This window comes from Anomalospiza imberbis, chromosome 13 (genome assembly GCF_031753505.1).
Source record: "Anomalospiza imberbis isolate Cuckoo-Finch-1a 21T00152 chromosome 13, ASM3175350v1, whole genome shotgun sequence".
Classification (NCBI taxonomy): domain Eukaryota; kingdom Metazoa; phylum Chordata; class Aves; order Passeriformes; family Viduidae; genus Anomalospiza; species Anomalospiza imberbis.
The window spans coordinates 16,675,875-16,696,731 of NC_089693.1; the positions used below are offsets into that span (position 1 = coordinate 16,675,875).

Genomic DNA, 20,857 nt, shown 5'->3' on the forward strand with positions numbered 1-20,857 from the left:
GATGCCAACAAGACAACTGTTCTGGGCAAACATGTTTTAAAGAACTTGCCAAGGGTGACTGAATGTGAATATTTGCTGTAGCTTTTTCTGTAGTAGTAGCCATAATAAAAATCATAGTAATACAAAGATTGAAAGTTACCATTTAACTTTAATCATAATGGGAGTACAACTTACTTTAAACAAGGTTGTCTTTCTCCTAGAAAACAAAATTGGAATCTTTCTTTTTACATTTACCTAGATGGGAAGGTGGAGTTCAGAATAAAGTTTGAATAATAACTGCTCCTTTATGAAAAACTATTGATTGGTCTTGAAGAGCCCTGAACTGAAGGCAAGTAATATTTGCTTGACAAAAAGTTAATATTCATGAAAACAGATGAACATTAATTAGAGGAAGTTGGGTCAGCAGCATAATGTAAGAGATGAAATTTACATAATTTTGAAAATTAATTGGAGTGTAGTTGACTTTAGTGATCACAACAGATACTTTTCTCCTGCTATATACAAACATGAAGCCTTGAGAAGAAATTAATGCCATACTTTGCTCTTGTGTTGCAGAATTTACTTGTTCTACCTTATCAGACTTCCTCAAAACTATTATACCAGATGTGCAGGTTGTTGTAAGGATTGATAGCTGAAAAACAGTAGTTAAGATCTGATAAGAGTGAAGCAATAACAGGTCCTGAGGGGCTGAAAGCTGAGTTTTGGCAGACCAGTGCAGGGATGAGCTACCACCGTCTGTCAGGTTCCCAGAAAGTCTGGCTTGAACCACCACTTTCAAAACTTCACCATTTAAGGGAACTTGGAACAATTGCATTTGAGAGTGTAGTTTCATATGGGGCAGAGTCAAATTTGCCTAAATGCTGAAAAACTTCTACTAGGTGAATTGTGATCATTTATGAAGTAGTCTTGAAGCAAGTAAATGAGACGGGTAAGAAGGAACAAGAGTTTAAAGAAGTCACATGCTACAGGACATCTGAATTAGTACCAGCCTGAAACAGCTATTCAATATGTTTATTATGTGCAAGGAACATAGTTTGGAACTTGATCATAGAACTAAGCTCCTCAGTGTTCCAGATATCCTAAACTAAACTTGCCAGTGTCCCAAAGTAACTACTCCCCTGTCTTTAAAATATTAAGCAATGAGCAGATTCATTTAGCAGAGATGCTACAGTAAAGGGGCAGCGAATGCCAGCGGGATTAAAACATACCCTGTGTAATGGACCATAGACTTGGATTTGGCTGTGGTGAAAAAAACTCCAAACCCACACAATCAAAGAAGCACAAACAAAAAGAACAGCCCACAAAACACATCATAGGAAAAACACACATCATAAACCCAAAGGAAGTACGTGGGCAGAAAGATCTTCCGCATTCAGAAGGTGTAGTATGAGATGATGCTATGATGCTGCAATTTGTGTTTGATCTCAGTGAGCCTGAAATCCAAATTCTACTGAATTAAACTGTTACCACCAAGAATTTAGAGAATACCTAGGAAATATCTATAAAGACAAAACTGTAATTTACTTCTAATTCATAGTATAGGAATCTGCAGTAGAATTGAGAGAGTACATTCTGCTTCAGTGCTTTTATTTATTCAGTTTTGTTGTTCTGTAAATAACATCACTAGCATTTGAACCAAAAGAATTTCATGGAAATGTAGCTGCAGCTAAGGAAAGAGAAGGGGAGGGGGGAACCAGGGGGCTACTGCTAAGAAATACTCCAAATATTCAGAAAGCCCTGTGTAAACTTCTGGAATTAGATGTTTTATGCAGTCATTGCTCCCACCCTCCAATAGATTGTAAACAAATCCCGGGTTCAGGGCAGCTGCTTTGCTGACTGGGCTTCTAGGCAGTCTAGTTCCATCTCTGACTACATTCCAGGAAGTAAGGACAATAGAATAAAAAAACAGTGAATAATATTTTTTTAAGGGTCTCTTTATCTCCCTGTTGATAAGTAAAAAAAAAATATATGGCTGCTTCAGCAGTAATTAACCCACTTAAAAAATGAATGTTGTTTCCACAGTCATGTTTGTTCCAGCTAGTCTTACAATGTATCATAGCACAAGCAACTTTTATTTTCCTCAGACTTCACAAGATATATCCATATTTCTACTCCTAAGTATTCTGATGACTTAAAATATACTATTTAAAATTAAGTTGTCGTTTTGAAACATGGTATTCTATTCATTGAGTTCTTCTGGTAGTACATGCAAATGAATTGTGTTGCTTCATCCCTTGATGTAAAATGTTAATATAGCAGTTGCCTTACCTCCTTCCTTCCTAGTCTCATTAACACTTAAGTAGATAGACCCTCCTGGTAAACTACAGAAAAATAAATTTCTAGTTACTCATGTTTGGTGTACGGCTTGAAAAAAACAAACTATTGAGGGTTCTTTGTGTTTGCTGTTTTTTTTTTTTTTTTTAATTTTTAAGCAATGATTCTGTTTTGGTACTGCATTTGAAAAGGGCAAGTTTCAAAGCAGTTTCATAACTATTTAAATCATCATGATGGTAACAACATGTATTGAATTGGAAAATATATCTGGGAGCCTTTGTGGGGTGCAACTAGAAAGAAGCAATGTTGGGATGGTCTCTGCTACATCTGGTTCTGCTCTTTCCTAGATGTGGTATGTTCTACAGGCATTCAGTTTTTGATAGCAATCCAGAAAGTGTCAGCCTTCATTGATGGTGGTTCTGAGTAGAGGTGAAGATGCTTCAGCTGGTGCTTTGTGCTTACAGAACTTGGGGACTTGAAAGGGCTTCTGGGGTCTTTGTTAACAAAGACTGAGAATGAAGACAGGTGGCAGTTCCAAGTGACTGAACTACTTCACAACTGCACTTGATACAAATTTTAGAACGCTAAAATATATGCAAGTATGGAGAAGGACATAGTGATGTCCAGGAAGCAGGGAGGCTGGTGAGTTATGGGCTGTACTGAACAGGAATTTGGCATGTTACTGTAATGCAGATACTTGTCTTGCAGATCAATCCCTACTGCAGTGATAACAGCCACCTCAGGGAATGCCTCAGGTGTTCTGTGAGCTGAACTTGCTTTTAACCTGACCTTATATTTGAGTGGGAAGCCCATGAGGCGCAGGCTGCTGGCATACCTTTAATGAGATGTAATTGTACATTTTTTGGTCATTACTGGAAACGTGGCAGGCATTGAGAAGTTGGATGAGTGTGATCAAGGATCTAAATTTCAAAGTACTGCATTGCCTATTTTAATGCAGGTGCAGGTGATCAATTGAGAGCTGAAATAATTGTAGTATGTATACTGCATTTACTCTGGCCTGCATTAAATCTGTTAAGCTGTAGTTAATAGTTGTGTTGACATAGAGCTGATATTGCTTAAAAGTCCACTGAAAGAGAAAAATCACTTTTCTAACCAACCAAGACAAGAAAAACATTAGGTGATGAATTTGTTTTATCAGAAATGTTTTTGCCAGCTTTGTTTGGTTAAAATTTGCAAGAATTCTTTTGTTGCTGTGTGCTTTTCTCAGCTAAAAGGCATTCCTTGCTATGTAGCTGGATGAAAGCTTAACTTTATTCTTTAACATCCTGCTCTTTCTAAATTGATGTATAAACTGGTTTCAAATTTGGATAGCTGCTGTGGATCAGAACTTCATTTGAATTTTTAGGTTGTCCAGGAGATATAAAAATGGGATGAGAGCCTTCCATGACTGCACACATGGAACACAAGCCTTTGCCAGCAGCCAGACCTAGGCCTGGATAATACTGTGCCTGGAGGTGTTTGGAGATGCTGGGAGAGAAGCTGGTTTTTATTTCAGAGCACTGTGGGGATACAGAATTGCTAAATGGCTTGTGTGCAAACTGATTTGCCCATCCTCATGATTATTAAACCACTATGATATATTAGCATTTTGTAGGGTAAAAACTGACAAATGATCCTAAGAAACCTGGGGTGGGGGGGAGGATATAAAACAAAGTCTAATAAACAAAGCCTGAAAATACCCAACCAAGAAAACTCACCTCCTTAAAACAGCCAAAGCCTTTGAAACAGAGCTTGTTGTCTTTTAAAAGTAAAACAAAACTCTTTTTTACCTTTTTTTTGCAATCATACTTTCAGAAGGGAGATTGCCCAGGGAGGCTGCTATTCCACACAGGGACAGTAAACCACGGAAAAGCAAAGTTAATGTAAAATAAATGGTTTTGAGAGGTTGGTGTGATAGTTTAATTTATATTAACACCCAGACTCGTGCTACAAGTGTTTTCATAATTGATGAGGCAGTTTCAAAGTGTTTACCTGTAAAAACTCATGAATTCATTTATTATGAGCTCTTATGTGTGAGTAATTTAGAAGGACTGAAATTTATTTTCTTGAGCACAAAGACATTTTGGCAATGCAAATTCTGACTCCTGAAGGAAAAAGAAAACTTAGAACTTCCTGAGTTGTTTTCTTTCCAGTGTGTTGACAGAGAAGGTACTTGAAAAACAGAAATTATTGAACTGGGGATATGAAAGTAACTTGTTTGTATTTTGTGTTACAGACTTGGTTGCTGGAAGCCTTCCATGTGATCAAACAGTACTTTCAGACAAACTTATTTTCTATTAAATGAAGTTTAATTTTCAGGTAAGGTCCTGTTTAATTTTCTTTGTTATGCATATAAGGACATAAAATCTGAAGTAATTTAAAAGCTTCTACATACTAGTATAAAATTTTCTTTAGAGAATATGTGAAATATATACTTCTGTGTCTGTGTTTATGAAGAGAGAAATTGAGCTGAAAGATAAATGTGATGTATGAATACTGAAGTGCCAAGTAAATATTGTAATTAACAGCCTGGAGATTAACCTGGCTATGACAGACATTGACTGTTTTGAAACAGTTGCCAGGGAGACTGAAGAGTATGATCATGTAATAAGTGATTTCTCTAAGCCTTAGGAAAAAAGGCCATGCCTTTCATTGGTATGAAACAAATAGCTGACGACTTAACTCTTTCATCTGAATACATATAAGAGGTGACAAAAAAAAGGGAAAAATCATTGCTAGAATAACTTCACAGATACATTACCATTTCTGTACTGTAATGCTCTCAGAAGAGAATGTCACTAAATGGTAAAATTGGCTTTAGGCGAGATGTTGATAAATCTCACCCCATGTTCTTGATCTGTTGGAGTTACTTTGACCTTGTCCACATTACTGTTCTAAATGTGTCTCTGGCTTTGACTGCTCATCTGGAAATGGAGCTTGAAATACTGAAAGGTTGCTAATGGAATTTTGTCCTGCAATTCTCCATGTTTGAAAAATGTCTTCAGTGAACTTTCAAAGCAGCCTATAATTAAAGCAACATGTCAGTTTGTATCAAATATGTGTAAGGACAAGGTTAAATGAAGGTGTTTTAGGTACATATTGAAGTAGGCTTTGTTAAGAAAAACAACAAAATATGTGAATTTAACTTCAAGCATTTTAAGTCTGCCAAGCTGACTTTGAGCTTATTGGTAAGATGTGCTCTTGGTGAGCACGTCTGGTGTAGGAGGAGGTTTGACTTCACATTAGCACACAGCTGGCAGTGTACTAGACTAAGTACCTAATTGGCATGTCAAATTTGCACACACTGCTACCCCCTGTTAAAAGTTCAGCTGTGTTTCATGATTTCTTTGTTCCTCTGTTCTCCTGTAGAAGCAGTGGATGTTTTGGAGTTCAGTCCTGTTCCCCTCTGAAATCTAGAGGGGAACATAGCTCATAAGGCCTACACCACCTTCTGATTTCTGTCCTTCCTTATCCAGTGGTTGTGAGCTTTTACCCTGGGGATATGGAGTGCTCTTAAAGCTGGAGCTCAGTCTGTGTTGTCCTGTTTTGTGGCTGTCACAGAGATGTTGATTTGATGGATGCAAACACACTGTTCTTGCTGAGCTTTTCTGTTTTCATTGATGTTGCTGATTCTGGTAGTAACTGAGCTTTCTGCAGTCTCTAGCTATAGGTCTTTCTTCCTTTCCTCAACTACTCTTTGTTTTTTCCTCTTTATCCCTCTATTAGTTGTTCAAAGCTCTTTTGACTAGCCATTCCCTGTTTCTTCTTTTGGAAGAAGTGTTCTTTTTTAATAAAAAATAATTTAGTAATCAAAAAGCAGAGTCTGACATCTCTGCCTGAACCTGAAGTTCAAGGAAAAAATGCTTGCAGCTGGCACTCAGCCTTTGAGATGGTGAGAAATGGTTACGTTTTGAGACATCTTCTTGTTCCTTCCCTTCCCTTCCCTCTCTGTTCAGGTGCTGGCATCAGAAAATGAAGGGAGCATGCACTAAGGTCATTCAACCTTGCTGCAGTAGCATTAGCCAAAGCATTAGTATTCTAAAAATTGTGAACTATGACTGGTTTTGTGTGTGTGGTAAACTATATGTGTGTTGGTAAATCTCAAGTAGGTGATGGAGGTTGGAAGAGCAAGAAAAGTTCTTTTTTAGTAGCTGTTAAAACCCATTGGAAGGCAATTGCATGATCTGCTGTTTTTCTCTTTGGCGTGGCACCATGTGAGTTGCAGACTGTGTGTAAACTGTTGCCTGTAGCTTTCCAGCATTGCCAGGCTAGGATGACAGTTCCATCCTTTCCAATGAGGGATGAATGTTGGATTACAATTGCTGTCTTCACTGACATGCAAGTTTTTTATTTTTACTGCTTTTCTGTAAACCGTTTTCTATCTCCATGACATGAAAATTGATAAAGAATGGTAATTTATTAAAAATTGTGTTAATCTCATGTTGATACCAAATTGTGATAGCTTGTGAGAAAAAATTGTCTGGATAGTACTACAGTAGATAGAATAGAGACCTGAGTGTTTAAAGGGTAGAAACATAACTGAATTAATTATAATTTAGATTTAAGTAGTGCTTGGCTTTGGTTTGAATTTCCCAATAGGTATTATCTGGCAAAAAGTGTGCTAAAGTAGTGAACTTACATGATGCTGCTGGAGGAAAAACCCCAACCTGTTGGGCTATTTGAGTTTGTATGGATTGTTCCTCTTATTTCTTTTGTGTACTTAGGTTTTTAAAAACTGGTTTAGTCTGATTACTGTAGGAGAATGACAATAATAGTTGAAGTTTCAAAAAACACTTCACATTCACAGGTATTCTTACTTACCTTAGGTAGTGTCCAGTGTCTTGGTTTCTAACATGCTGCATTTTGTTTCAAGAATCCAGCTCAGCTGCATGTGGAGTAGTTCCAATGCATGTAACCATGTAAAGCAAAGGTTGAAGAAATGCTATTAAGTGAATTGTTCTGGTGGACTTGATTCACCATCTGATCCTGGACAGTCTGCCTCCTCATGGAACTTCCAAAAAGCAGTATTGAAAGATTCAGAGAGAAATTGCATATAGTAGTTTACAGTGTTCACTTGATGGCTTTTCAAGATTGTTACTGCAAGTGTCTCTTTGTTTTGAACTATGTGATTTTAAAGAGCACTTCATTGTACTGTATATGACTCTTTTAACATAGAAGGGATTTTAGTGCATTCTGTGTACTTGAACAGAGAAAAAATGGGCTAGCTTGCCTAAAGAGTATCTGCAGCTTTGACTGGGACCCACTTTGCCATGCTTTCCCTAATATAAATGACAGTCAGTCTCTAAGCTGTCAACTTGAATTTTCACTAAATGAGTGAGCTCTTTGCCAAGCCTCCTGCTTTTCAAATGGGCCTGCAAGAAATAAGTTTTCCGAGTCAGAAATCCCTTTGCCTTCATCTTGGATTTGTGACAACTCTAGGTGAAGAGATGAGGCTTATTGTGGAGATCATAGTTGGGTTGCCAGCCTGACTACCATTTGTGTGAATTCCTTCACATTTTCTGGGCTTACTTAAACAATTGGAATGCTGACTTGCTAGTCTACTATTGCATTCATTCAAATAACATTTTATAAATGTTTATGTTTTCTGCCTCACTATTTAAGTGATCTGTTTTAAATAATTGTATTAATTGATTTTTGGGACAAATGGATCAAAACCTACCAAGAGCAATTTCAGTGCCTGTTAAGTCTACCATTTCAGATGGAATCAATCAGAGCAGAGAACTATTCCTTATAAACCCCAGCACAGGACTGGCAAAAAATTACTGTATTTGAGCCTCACTAATTTTCTTCTGTGTCGCAAAGCTGGTTTAGAAGACTTATCAGCCCCATCTAATTCTGAATGGTGATGCTGATCAAAATTATCAGTGTGGATTTACTTCAGTGATTGCAGTCGCTAAGTGGATTTCATATTATTAAATAGTTCAGATTCTGGAACAAATAAGGGAGGTTGATTATAAAGCCTGTAAGAAACTCAAGCAGCCTATTAGTTGCCTTCATGTTCCCTAAGGTAGATAATCAAGTGGATGTGTATGAGGTAACTGTTGACTGCTGTTCTTCTTAAAGAAAATGATTAAAATTTCCCAGGCAGAATCAGATGATGTTCAGAAGGGTGTAAGGAAAGCAAAAGAAGAATCCATATATGATTTACCATGACACTTTATCTGGGACTTTGCAATACTGTTTCTCTGCCAAAACATGTCACTTAAAAAAAGAAGTAAAATAGAAAATGCAGAGTAATAGTTAGACCACAGCAGTTGAACCCAAGAAGTCATATCCTAGCTGTGTCATTCCATGACTCAAGTAAGAACTCCAAGTGGTTTATTACATCCAACTTCATGGTGCCTCCCAAGAATGGCAGCTGGAGCTCAGAAGTTTGAGTGGTGGCTTCAATTAATTCAATGGTGGGGGGAAAAGCACTGAATTGAGCGTGCTCAGAGGTTGTAGACTTAGGCATAAAAGCTCTAAAATTGTCCTTCAAAACATTACAATATTTAAGCAGTTGAAATAGTGTGAATATACAGAACTGTTCTAGGCTGGATTTAACAGCCCATTTTGTAGTTCAGCCTATTGCTATTCTTAGTGTGATTTAGAATCTAGGTGAAATGTTTCAAATAGTCACATCTGCTTTGGAAAATCAGTTTTCTATCAGCCAAACCTTTCCACAGAATAGGAATTATTTTTAATTGTCATTTATTTTTCTTATCCTATAATTTACCTAGGTACTAGAGATCAGAAAACATATTTGAAGCTGTATAAACATGTATGAATATATCCCACTGTAAGCAAGTTGCAGTGCTTGAGATGGACCTAGATTAACCTTATAGGAGTTGAGTTTAAAAAAATAAATCACCCCTCCAAAACCCAAAAACAAACCCTTTAAAAATGGGGAAAAATAAACCCACAGCAAATAAAAATGTCTTCCATACATCAGATACCATTTTAGTAATAGTCTGTAATACTCCTGTCCTTCCAAGGACTTTGTGGGATGAATCTAGCCAAAGGATGTGATTCTCTTCTGGTTTCTACAGAAACTCATGTTTCTGATTTTGGTTTTCTCTTGCAGTGTTCTTGCAAAATAGGAAAAAAAGTCTGGAAGGCCTCTTCATTGACTGCCACAGCGAAGGCTCTCGCTACTGAAGCTTGTGATTTCTCTGTTACAACTAGCTCCAGTCAAGCTCTTTGCTTATCTTATCTAAAAGCTGTTTCAGTTCTGTCTGGGACAGTGACATTCCTTCTGTAGTTCCTTGTAATTCATACTTCCTTTTGAAGATTTATACAAGCTAGTTAGTTTGCAAATATGCCTTTTGACTTAAAAAGCAAGCTGAAGTTCAATTGCTAATAAGCTGACTGTCCTGTAAACAACTCTTAATTAGACCCAAATATTTTGGTCTCTTACATAATTCTGCTCAAGGGAACTTCCTTGCTGGGTTCTTAGCAAAAGAGATGCTGTTGCTGGATGACTATAAAGTGTGGACTGGGAATGGTATCTATTAATGCTTACTGATAATTACAGCCTACTCTCACAGTAACCTTTCAAAGCTTGTTCTTCGTCTTTGTTTTGCTGTGGGGATTTTTTTCCAAGTAGTTAATTTGTAAAATTCAGTACTGCATTCTATAGCTAAATGCAGTGAATTTTTCCTGAGATTGTTAAAGATTTTTAAGGTAAACTTGCTTATCAGCATGTGTGGTGTGTGTTTACAGCCATAGTGGTTGAGCAGGGATTTTCTTAGGGCAGGGGGGCATGTGAGAATTCTTGCATTTTAATTGTATGTGCATACTTGCAAACAGAATAAACAATGTTTAGCACTATACAGTGTTAAGTTCCTTGTATTCTAAACGATGGAAGGAAGGGTTATGCTTTTTTGGTTGCTTGTTCAAACTTCAAGAGTTCTGATCAGCCACCCCAGACAGTGTGTGGTATCTGAGGTTGTCAAGCTACTTCTGGACACTCCAAGTTGATATCTTTGTACTTACTGCCCATTTAGAACATCAACTTTTCCTCTGGTTTACTGCTCTTGCTTTCTGCTTTAAGCTGATTAGAGGGAAAGTAAGAGAGACTGTTTTGTTTCCTTTCGGACCAGAAGAGATTCTAACCTTACTGACAAGACAACTTCCAGTCCAGTGTCGACAAGTGTGTTGTTTGTGCATGAGTGATTGTTATCCCTGAAAGCACCTCACCACACAGTTCCCGGTGGAATGGCAACAATCAGTAATGACATCTTCACAGTGTCTTGTCCAGCAGGGAATTGATGATGGCCTCGCTGTGACGTGTGGGCATACATTTCAGGCATACAACCCACAGATGGTAGTTTGGTTCCTATATTGTGCTCTGGTGGAGAATCAGCTTCATCTTCTCAGAAAGTCTGTTAATGGCAGCCCTTAAGAGCACCATGGTATAAATGAGTTACAAATTGACAGCAATGGAGCACTGAAGAGAGGGCTCCTTGAAAGGTGCAGTGCCACCTCTTTTAAGATAAGTTGCCAACATAGGTGCCATTGTGAGTTTAGAGTAAAATGAGTGTTGTTATTCTCTAGCCTTGTGCAATCAGCTGCCTGTCTGCCTGCCTTGTGGTTCCATTATGCTTGATTTTTGAAGTATGATGCTTTTTTTGAAGTATACAAAGCTATCAGTTCAGGTGGGTTTGTACTTCAGAGTGCATTTTGCTCACAGAGGTCTTAGCAGACACCAGCCCACTAAACAAGTATTTCATATGTACAATAGAATTAGATGTTCAACCTCTGTGAACAACAGAAAATGTCATCTGTCCTGTATTGCTGGTGCCCAGTGCCAGCAGGTAGTTGGTGGGAATACTGAAAAGAGTAGAGGACTTCTGTTCCACCGGATTTTGTTACAGAGTTAGTCTAGTATAAAAATAGTAGCTTTGCCTCTACTAGCATGTACTCATACAGGCTTTTAGGCTGTGACAGTCTCATGACCTAGATTTGTGATTGCTCAAGCTTAAATGAACCAGTTAAGAAATATCTCCAGGGAGACAGACCTTTACTAAATCATGGCAGAGCTTTGCTTTTAACCACAGCACTGGCAGTGACAACTTTGCTTTAACTGGATGGGTGTGGTCTGTGTTTGGCAGAGTCAGTGGTGGCTGTTCCACGTTGGCTTAATTTTAAAATGCAGGTGGTTTTGGGCTATGTGTTACCTCAGAACTCAGTTGGCAAGGATGTGAAATGCACATGTCCTCATAGCACTGAACTGACATTTTGCATTCACTGTTTACTTAGCATTGCAGTTCAGAATATACAGATAAAATCATGGCCTCATCAGCTCAGACACTGTAGATATGAGGGTAGGAATGATACGAATTAAGCCAGGTGAGTAGGTAAATGATCAGGGAGGTCAGTGTGCACTAACTGTTCTCCCCTGTAAATCCCCCTTCTCTCTGCATCTTTATTTTCCTGTTTTATTTTATTTTATGCTTTTGGCTTGGTGATAGTTGATTCCTGTAGAAGTTATCGGATGCAAACTTCTGTCCTTGTCAGTATTGGGAGAAACAGCTATTTACCTTGTGTTACATGACTCTTGAGAGGCCTTGTAAATGCTTGTTGAGATAACTTTGCTGCCCCTTGCCTTGGTCTGTCTCTCTGTACAGCAGCTGATGAGGTCAGTGCCACCTTCCCAGTCTAGCAGACCTGGACTTTCAGGTACCATTTAGTTTCTTGGGAAATCTTTTCAGGAATTTCTGTAATTGTGGTTTTATCATGTTAGGTAACTCAGCAAGGTGTTGTGGAATGGAGACCTGTTTTGTGCATTACCCAAGGCTTACATTCACAGTATTGACTCGACTTGTGAAATTTTCACTAGTGTAGAGTTGGATCCTACACTGACTTAGTGCTCACTTAATAAGCCTGACAAAAAATCATGGAAACTCTCTAATTAGGGCAAGTCTGAACTTGATCATATGTGTGTCATCCATCTCAATGCTTTTAGCATTCACAAACAGCAGACAACTCATTTTTGCTTACTGTTACAGAAGACTTTTTAAGGAGCTGGTTGGGAAAGCCATTTGTTGGTGGGAAGTGGGACAAGGAAGTTTGAGAGTAAATCCATGCAAAAGCTGTTCATTTACTATGAACAGCCAGTGTGTAGTAGCACAGACAGTGTGTAGAAAATACCTTTCTAGAAATTACTGTTGGAATTGATGGAGGAAGAGGTGCAGTAGGATATGAATAAATTAATTTGTTACTCAGCTTTGGCAGTCCTACTAGATGTTGGTTAGTTCTGTTTTGCTCCTCTTGAATGACACCAGGCGTAAAAGCAATTCTAAATTAATTTCCAGTGGAAATTAAGGGTGGGGGTGTTTTGGCATCAACTTTCTTCCTGTTAATTTGGGAACATTTCTCAAACAAGTATGTTGGAGCTTTTGTTCAAATTATTAGTTTGTGACTTGCAATAGGCAATTCACAGATTTATTTCATTTCAGGTAAAATAGACTTAATATCTTCTAATATGTATAAGTGTTTCATCAAATAACTTTTTTTTTATTTAATGTTCAAATGGTTTCACTGAAAATACCTACTTTACAAGATATGAAGAAATGTTTAATTTTGTAATATTGGTCCTCAGATTTTCAGAATTTTCAGATTTTTCTCTTCATTTTTTAATGAAGATAAATTATTAAAGAAAAATATTTTAATTGCTCATGGAGTATGTATCTGTTTCTAAGCCCACACCTTTGTAATTTATGTAACAGCATGTAATGAAACATCATCCCAGCTCTAGTGAGAATGTATCCTGGCAGAGAGCTCTGGGGAAGGATACAGTAACTCAGGTGAGACTTGCAGGAGGGCTGTGCAAATGGATGGAAGGGTCTGCTCAAGCTTTGTCCTTCCGAGGAACAGGGACCAAAGCCCAGGATGGCCCAGCTGGGGCAGTGTTTGCCTCCTGCTGCTGTGCTGGAGGGTGCTCCTGCCATAGATGATCTGGCTAATTGTGTATACTCACTCCTTAACCCAGAGGTACACATTCCTCCAGCTTGAAGTTGCTTTAAAGAACCTTATTGCTGCCTTATTCTTGTTTTACTTTTCAGTCCTTAATAGCATCTTGGGATAATATCTTATTACTTTACCTTATATCTTATTATCTTGGATAATATGTGCTTGAAATACTTGTGCTTGTTTGCTTTGTTGGCAAGGTATCTCTGTGAGCACACCGAGGCCTGCTCATCTTAATTCAAGCACTGGTTAGAATTCTGTTTTTTTCAGATTTTCCAGAACGTGAGCCCTGTGATGGTTCAGCTCAAGGCCTTGACATACACACTCTGATATATATCTGTAGGCACTGGGTTCTCTGAGTTATGCTCTGTGGCTATTTTTTATGAAGTTGCTGCTATTCCTCCCAAAGCTGTCAGATTCATAATTTATTATTCCAGTCTCCCACCTTACAAGCACAGATTAGTCACAGTCTGATTTAGAAATTTCCTACTTTATTACTCACAGAGAATTAGACAGTACCAGGCAAACCATTCCATGTAAAATTTCCTTAATTTGCAGGATCCTTTTAAGTTTTGGTCAGCCATTCCACAGACTGAGTGATTTTGGGTGCACAGAGTCCATTACTTGCACAGAGAAATATTTCAATGTGATGTGAATCAGTGTATAGAAGATAAAGGGAATGTTGAAGATATTTTCCCCTTATTTTTCTCTGTGGTCTCAGCCCTTTTTCTTGACCAAGTTCTTAGATCTTTTGAGAAAAAACAGCTGTCCTGTTCTGGCTGTTACCCAGGAGATGGAAACTGCCTATCCCATTTATTACTGAAAGCCAAATGGAGAGATTTAGAGCCTGAGGATAATCTGGAGGAAGCAAATGAAAACCTTTCTCTTGAATTTGAGAGCATACTATTGGAGGAAGCTGATAAGTCATGAGCTCTTTTCATAAGCTCTTTTTCAGATGAAGCATCCTTTGGTGTCTCTGAAACCAAGAACACTGAACTGAAGGAAACCAGACCGCTGATATATTTAGGTCCTTCTTTCTTTGAGTTGAATTTGACCCTGGGGAAAAAAATAGGAGTGGTGGTGGGAGGACACAGTAACAGGTTCCCAACTTGTAAAAGTGCATTAAAGATAATCAGGGATAAATTTGCATATGTCTTTATATAGAGAAGGGAAAAAAACATTCATTTGCAGAGTGGAGAACCTAAGTTGAAAACTTGTATGAGGGAGAACCATACAAAATGTAAAAAGAAAAATAAAAATCGAGCATCTTAGCTATGGATATGTGGACTCACATTTTGATGGAGCTTTTTCAGAATGGATTAAATGAGCATCTGGCAGGGACAGCATAGGGATGCATCATTTTACAATGCAAGGCACTATGCTAGGCTGTCTTTTGACGTTCTTTCTGATATGCATGTTTATGGCTTATGTGGTGCACAAAGGGAAAATATTAAAAAGCTGGAAACCTAAACAATGTACTTTTAAAAGAACATTCTCTAAGATACAAGACACCTGCTTGTTTTTAAATTAGCCAGTGGAGCCTTTTGTCGCACTAACAAGAGTACACCTTGCTGCCAGAAAGCCATGGTCTTGTTGCCTTTACTGAAAGGTGGTGGGATGAATCCCATGGCTCGGGTGCAGCTCTTGATGGCTACTGGCACTTCAGAAGGGACAGGACTGAAGGGAGGTGAGAGGTGTTACCCTCTACATCAGGAGAGGGAGAGGGTGCCAAGAGCTGTATCTGAAGAATGCCTGTGAGCAGGTTGAAAGCCTGTGGATAAGAATCAGAGTGTGAGGAAACAAAGGAAAACCCCTTTTAGGTGGGAGGTGTCTGCTGCAGGCCACCTCATCCAGGGGAGCCTTCTGACAAAGTCCTTGCTCCAGCAACAGGAGGCACTACAGGCCCTGGGGGACTCCATCCACTCCTGCGAGCCGAGGGAGGTCCAGGAGGCTCAGGGGAGTGCAGAGAGGGTAACTTGTACAGCAGGTGACAGCCATCCCTTCCAGGGAGGATGCAGTCCTGGTGACCAGCAGGGACTCATCAGGGATGCCGGGTTTGGAGGCACTCTGGAATTGGCAGCTGTGAGAGATATGGGTCAGATGAAAAATACAAGTCAGGCCCCTGAACTTGAGGAAAATAATCTTCCAGCTCTTTAAGTTAGTCACTAGGATCCCCTGGGAAACTGATATTTAAAAACACACACATCAATTTATGCAGAAATTATTTGGGGATTCGAGTGCATTCTCTATTTATGGAGAATGGATTTAAGTTCTGAAGAGTTCTTGGAGATCATTGTGGAAAGTCTAGTGATGGAAGAGTGGTTTGGTCTGTTAAAACAGCAAGGAAAGACACTGGAGACAAAACCCAGACTATCTACAAAATGAAACAATACAAAAAGCATCTGTTGCTTCCTGTTTCTGTAAAAAAATGCTGTCATAGTTGGTGTAGTTTTTGAAATATAGCTGAAATGAAAAAGAACTCATTCTTGAAGCTCTCTGTAGCTGTGCAACCGGCTAAAAACATCTTGCAGGTCTATGTGGAGACTTGAGAAAAACCATAACACTATATTGCACACTTCAGAATCTTCAGGAAAGAGTAGTTATGTGCTAAGAAAATCTTACTTTTGATGAAGTAGTTATTTTAAGCTGTTGGTTACAAGCTAGTCTAGATGATAAAATAAAAATGTATGGTGAGAGAAAAATAATTTTCTGTCAGCTGTAAATATGTTGCCAATAGACCCAATATGTGTGTTGGTTTTTTATGCACCATTTTAACCTACCTCAAAGAAAGTATGAACATCTAGCATGTGTATACAAGTTTTTGAAAAGTGCATTTCCATTACACAAAGAAAATGTTACGCCATGTTTTGGCTAGTTTCTAGCTTGATGATACTAATGAGACTTTACATAGAAGTGCATTTGAATAAAGGTAATTCTACTGAACTAGTTTCATTTATTTAATGAAAAGCTGATTATATTAAAGCATTAAATGAAAAACTGTAAGCAGCAATGCCATTACTGCTTTTTCAGGTACTCTAGTAGGAACTTGCAAGTGGCTTGGCACCATGGTAGCTCTTTCCTTGAAGATCTGTGTCCGTCAGTGCAATGTGGTGAAGACGATGCAGTTTGAGCCATCCACGGCCGTGTACGACGCCTGCCGAGTTATCCGTGAGCGAGTGCCAGAGGCTCAGACAGGGCAAGGTGAGCTCCTGAATGTGTCCTTACCCTCTTCATTGGCTGAATTGAAAATGGACATGAACCCACAGGGGTTTTTGACATTGTCCTGTTTTTTATGCTGGAGGGTTTGGTTGTTTTTTAATTTAAGTTGTAAGGCTCCAGAGGGAAAGGAAACAAGTGCAAACAGATTTCTAAGCGACAGAAAGTAGCTGACTTGTTTTTCTTTCTTTTGTCCTACAATGGATGTTTTTAGTCAAACTTGGACTTGTTAAATAAATATCTTGTTTGCCTAAAAGATGAGAAGTTGCTCTCCTGCTTGGAGAGCATTTTTTGGTATTACCTACTTAAAGCAGTGTTTCTGGCAATGTGTTCTAAGAAAATCTGTGCAGACTTATTTAGTGCCTCAGCAGAGGAAGCGACAGCACGAATGACAAAAGAATGGCTGGATGCCTCCAAAATGTGCAAAGAGAAACGTTTGAAATTGGTTAATAACTAAAATCACCACCATGCTGTGCATACCATAGGTGCTACATGTTAATCAAATGTAACTGACTCTGTACCTATTGAGCAAATCAGGTGAATACAGACTGGGAAATACCACGGACAAAAGATCTGGTTTTAACACAGCCAAAGTTGTAAAAAAATTCAGATACTTCAAAGCCCTTTGGTGCTGCATTGTATATAATGCTACTGGAATGTCATTCTGAAAGCAGGTTGTTTATTGAGGTTTAAGCTCTCAACTTTTACAGCCACTTCAAAAATCTTGGCTTGTTAGAAAAACTTCCTAGTAATGGACTTCATTACTATTACTGAGAATTGCTTCTTCTTTGCAGGAGTCCTTTGGAAATCTAGTTACAGAGCTTCAGTTTTCAGATAAAACTTGTGCATTTTTACCATGCTGGTCTCTCAAGGCTGTGATTGTAAACAGCTGTTGAATTGGGAGAAGTTGAGTGATACGTATCCCTGAACATCATGAACCTCAAAGAAAAGCCAAGGAGTTCTCAGATTTTATAATAGGGCTTTTCCTTTACTTATGATTGCAGTGCACTAAGAGTCTTCAAAAAATGAGATTGAGTGATGAACAGAAATGTTTCCAACATATCCTTTCCCTTTCTTGGTGGCTGTTAATATGTGTGTGTTTGCCTGTTCGTTCAGAAGATTCACAGGGGTACATTACAGTTGCTAAACTGGTTCTGCACAGCAGAAAATATACTTATGGCTGTCAGCTGTGCACATTTCACTTCTCCCACAAGCCTGGTCCCAGCACAAATGTGGCCATGATTTTCTTGTGCCAGTTGCACAGCTCCTGCTGTTTCATTACCAGGTGCATGCACCACAAATGACTGTCAGAGCAGTCTGTGCTTCCTTGGTACTTCTGTGCTCTTTGCAAGGCACTTTGTCTGCTTCTAAAGGTCACAACCTATTTATAGGCACAAATTCTAAAATCTTACAGAAATGATTCTGTATTGAATCTGTATCATAAATATCCCTATATGTACAGATCACCTGACCTTTCAGGGGAGTTTTTAATTAAGGTCAGCAGGAAAAGTTTTTCATCTTTCTTAGTTGTTTGTGGAAGGGTTCTTCCTTTTAAATTGGCTGTCTGTAAGTCAGTTGTACTTCTATCAATTATGTTTAAGATCTTTTATATAATTGCATAAGTAATCGTGTGTTTAGGGTAAATGCTGTTAAATGTAAATTATTGCTATACATGGCATTTAAGGATGAAATAATATCTGAAAATTGTAGGTATTTTTACCTGCCTTTCTGGCCAAAGGGCCACACATGGCTGAAAGTAAACAAGGTAAGGGCCCAGAGCTGCTGTAGCAGACTCTGCCCTGCTGGCCATGAGAAGGGGCATTAGCTTAACCTGCAGAACAGCAAACAGAGCAGCCTCGCATGCTGAATGGTTATTTGTTGTTTGTGAAGTACAATCTGTGTTGGTTCTTCATGCATATGGATAGGCCTTCAACTAACAGTCATGGTGCTTCATTTTGTGTATCTGGAGTTTAGTCTTTGAAACCTAAGCCTGGGTTTGGTTTTGTGTGGCCGTGAAAATTTTATCATTTACTTCTGAAAGAATCAATTTGCATTGTTTAGCCTTCAAAAGATACAAGTTTTTGCTGTGTTTGCTATGGATATAATTCTAGAAGCCTTGTATTGTATATTTTTAAATACCTAAACCTGAATCATCTACCCGAAAGCTTCCCAAGTTTATAATAAACTCATTTTGTGGAGGGTTGAAAGAAATCTGTGTTTTGAAAATAGAACTGCTACTTGAAATAGTACACTGTGGTTAAGGCCAAACTTTGCTTGTATTTTTGGTTAGTCAATTCCAAAAGAGGACCTGTGAGCATTTAAAATAGGTTGTCTCAAAAAAAAGTAGTTACAAATATAATACACAGTAGATGTGACATGTGAAGATGTGATGGCATAGTGAAGCTTTTTTTCAAGTCTTCTATAAACTCTAATGTACCCTGCTATCTGCTGCTAAACTAAATTTTTCCTGAAGCACAGGAAAATATTCTATCCAAGTTTATTAAGAATGGAAGGTAAGTGTAATGTAGGCTTAACCCTGAATCTGAATAGCCCTGAATAAAACCATGTTGGCTTTATTAGGTTTGATATTTTTCAATGTGTCTCTGTCTCTTCTGTCCCACAGCCTCTGACTATGGGTTGTTCTTGTCAGATGACGATCCTCGAAAAGGTATATGGCTGGAGGCTGGAAGGACACTGGATTACTACATGCTGAGAAATGGGGTATGGTGCAAGTCTGTTGCTTCCTTCATCATCATGTTCTTAGAAAACTTGCTTCCTAAATAGCAAGAGGAATGTTTAGCATGTGGAGGGCTGGGAGGGTCTCGGGTCTGTTCCTGAGCTTGACCTAGTCCTCTTCCTTGCTGTGCCTCAGATATCAGTTTTTTCCTGCACTCAGCTTGTGCCTGTGAGCTACTGTGGTCAGTAGTGTCTTCACAGAATGATTAACAGAAAGTTGAAAAATAACTTTGGTTATATACTTTATATTTGACGTGACCTTGTGTTAGAGTTAGTTTCTTGTATACTGGAGGTGGTGAGGTCATACTGGCTCATGTTCTGGCCAGCTTGCTGCAACCACAGCGTTGCAGTCTTTTTGAAATGCTGGACTAGATTTCACAGCACAAAGGCACTTTGGTCTATTCTGCCCTGACCAGGTCTTGCCACTTAGGATAATCCTTGAAAATTGACATTGGCAGATCTAAAAGCAGCCACTGCTCAAGTTTATGAAATGAGTACATTTGTCTATACTGTAACAAAGGAAAAATCCAGCCTGGAGGGCGGAAAAGGAATCCTGTTTTAGGCATCTAAGGTAGTGGCTTGGCTTGTGGTGGCTTCCAAAAGCATTTAGAAACAGTTGTGTTTACTTCCTAGGATATATTGGAGTACAAAAAGAAACAGAGACCTCAGAAAATACGTATGTTGGATGGTTCAGTGAAAACAGTCATGGTGGACGATTCTAAAACAGTGGGTGAATTGCTGGTTACCATTTGCAGCAGGATAGGTAAGGTTTTGGGACCCACATGCTTAAGAATTTGCTTTTCTGTCATATTTAAATTTCGATTATTAGGATGTTATGTGGCTAGAAACTGGAATGCATGTGAAAAATTTAAATTTGTTTTAAGTTACTACTTACCAAACACTTTCTTGAAACTTGTTGTCCGGGTTTTATCAAAGTCTGTAGAGAGTCAGCTGTATCCTTAGACTTCAGGACTTAGCAGTTGAAGGCACAAAGTCATCCAACAGTACAGGTACCATTTTTTTATTGTACATTTACGTACTCTTTCCTGCTATGAGGCAGAGGTTTAGAACTTAATTTATGCTTGGTGTTAATTGGCTAAAAGAGGAACAATGCTGACTTTGAAATGTTCCCAAGCTTAGGACTTAGAGTTGTTATGATTAAGAGTTGATCACAAAATTGTATCATTTTACATACAGAAGCCATCCAGAGCAGCTGGTCAAAAATGTGTCATATTGCTTGTAGTCTGTCTCAACACTTAGCTAAATAGACATTTTTTAAAACAAATTTGTATTTAATACATGCTCTACAAGTATGCATCCAACATGGATTGATTAAGTCTTAAAACAGTGCTTAAATCTCATTTAGAGTTCAAGTGGCCTTAATTTGATTTATATTTTACTTGGAAAGTGATCACCTATTTCAGTTTTGAGGTTTTATATGTTGGATTCTAATTTGCTACTAATTTACCTCAAAAATTAGTTTCACTTACTGTCATGAATGTGGTCATGACATTCATAGGTGAGCATCTAATTTGCTGTCTGGTGTAATATAAACATGCTTTCCCAAACAGAACAAAGAAATGGGAACAACTTAGCATATATGCTAAATATTTTGAACTGATTTTTGATTCAGTTTCATGTAAAATTCACAGCAAGAGTT

At 38.4% G+C, this 20,857-nt stretch overlaps 1 protein-coding gene across 4 annotated transcripts in view; it reads left to right on the plus strand.

Moving 5' to 3' along the window:
- Nucleotides 1-20,857, plus strand: part of TLN2 (talin 2) — a 142,731-nt gene that overhangs the window by 38,482 nt on the left and 83,392 nt on the right. For 3 of the 4 annotated variants that reach the window (XM_068204210.1, XM_068204208.1, XM_068204209.1), the window contains 4 exons: nt 4,511-4,593; nt 16,276-16,446; nt 19,085-19,182; nt 19,831-19,960. In XM_068204210.1, the coding sequence (XP_068060311.1) occupies nt 16,311-16,446; nt 19,085-19,182; nt 19,831-19,960 (364 nt within the window). In that variant the 5' untranslated portion in view covers nt 4,511-4,593; nt 16,276-16,310. Of the gene's footprint in view, nt 1-4,510; nt 4,594-16,275; nt 16,447-19,084; nt 19,183-19,830; nt 19,961-20,119; nt 20,208-20,857 lie in introns of those variants that run through there. The other variant, XM_068204211.1, reaches the window with a different exon arrangement.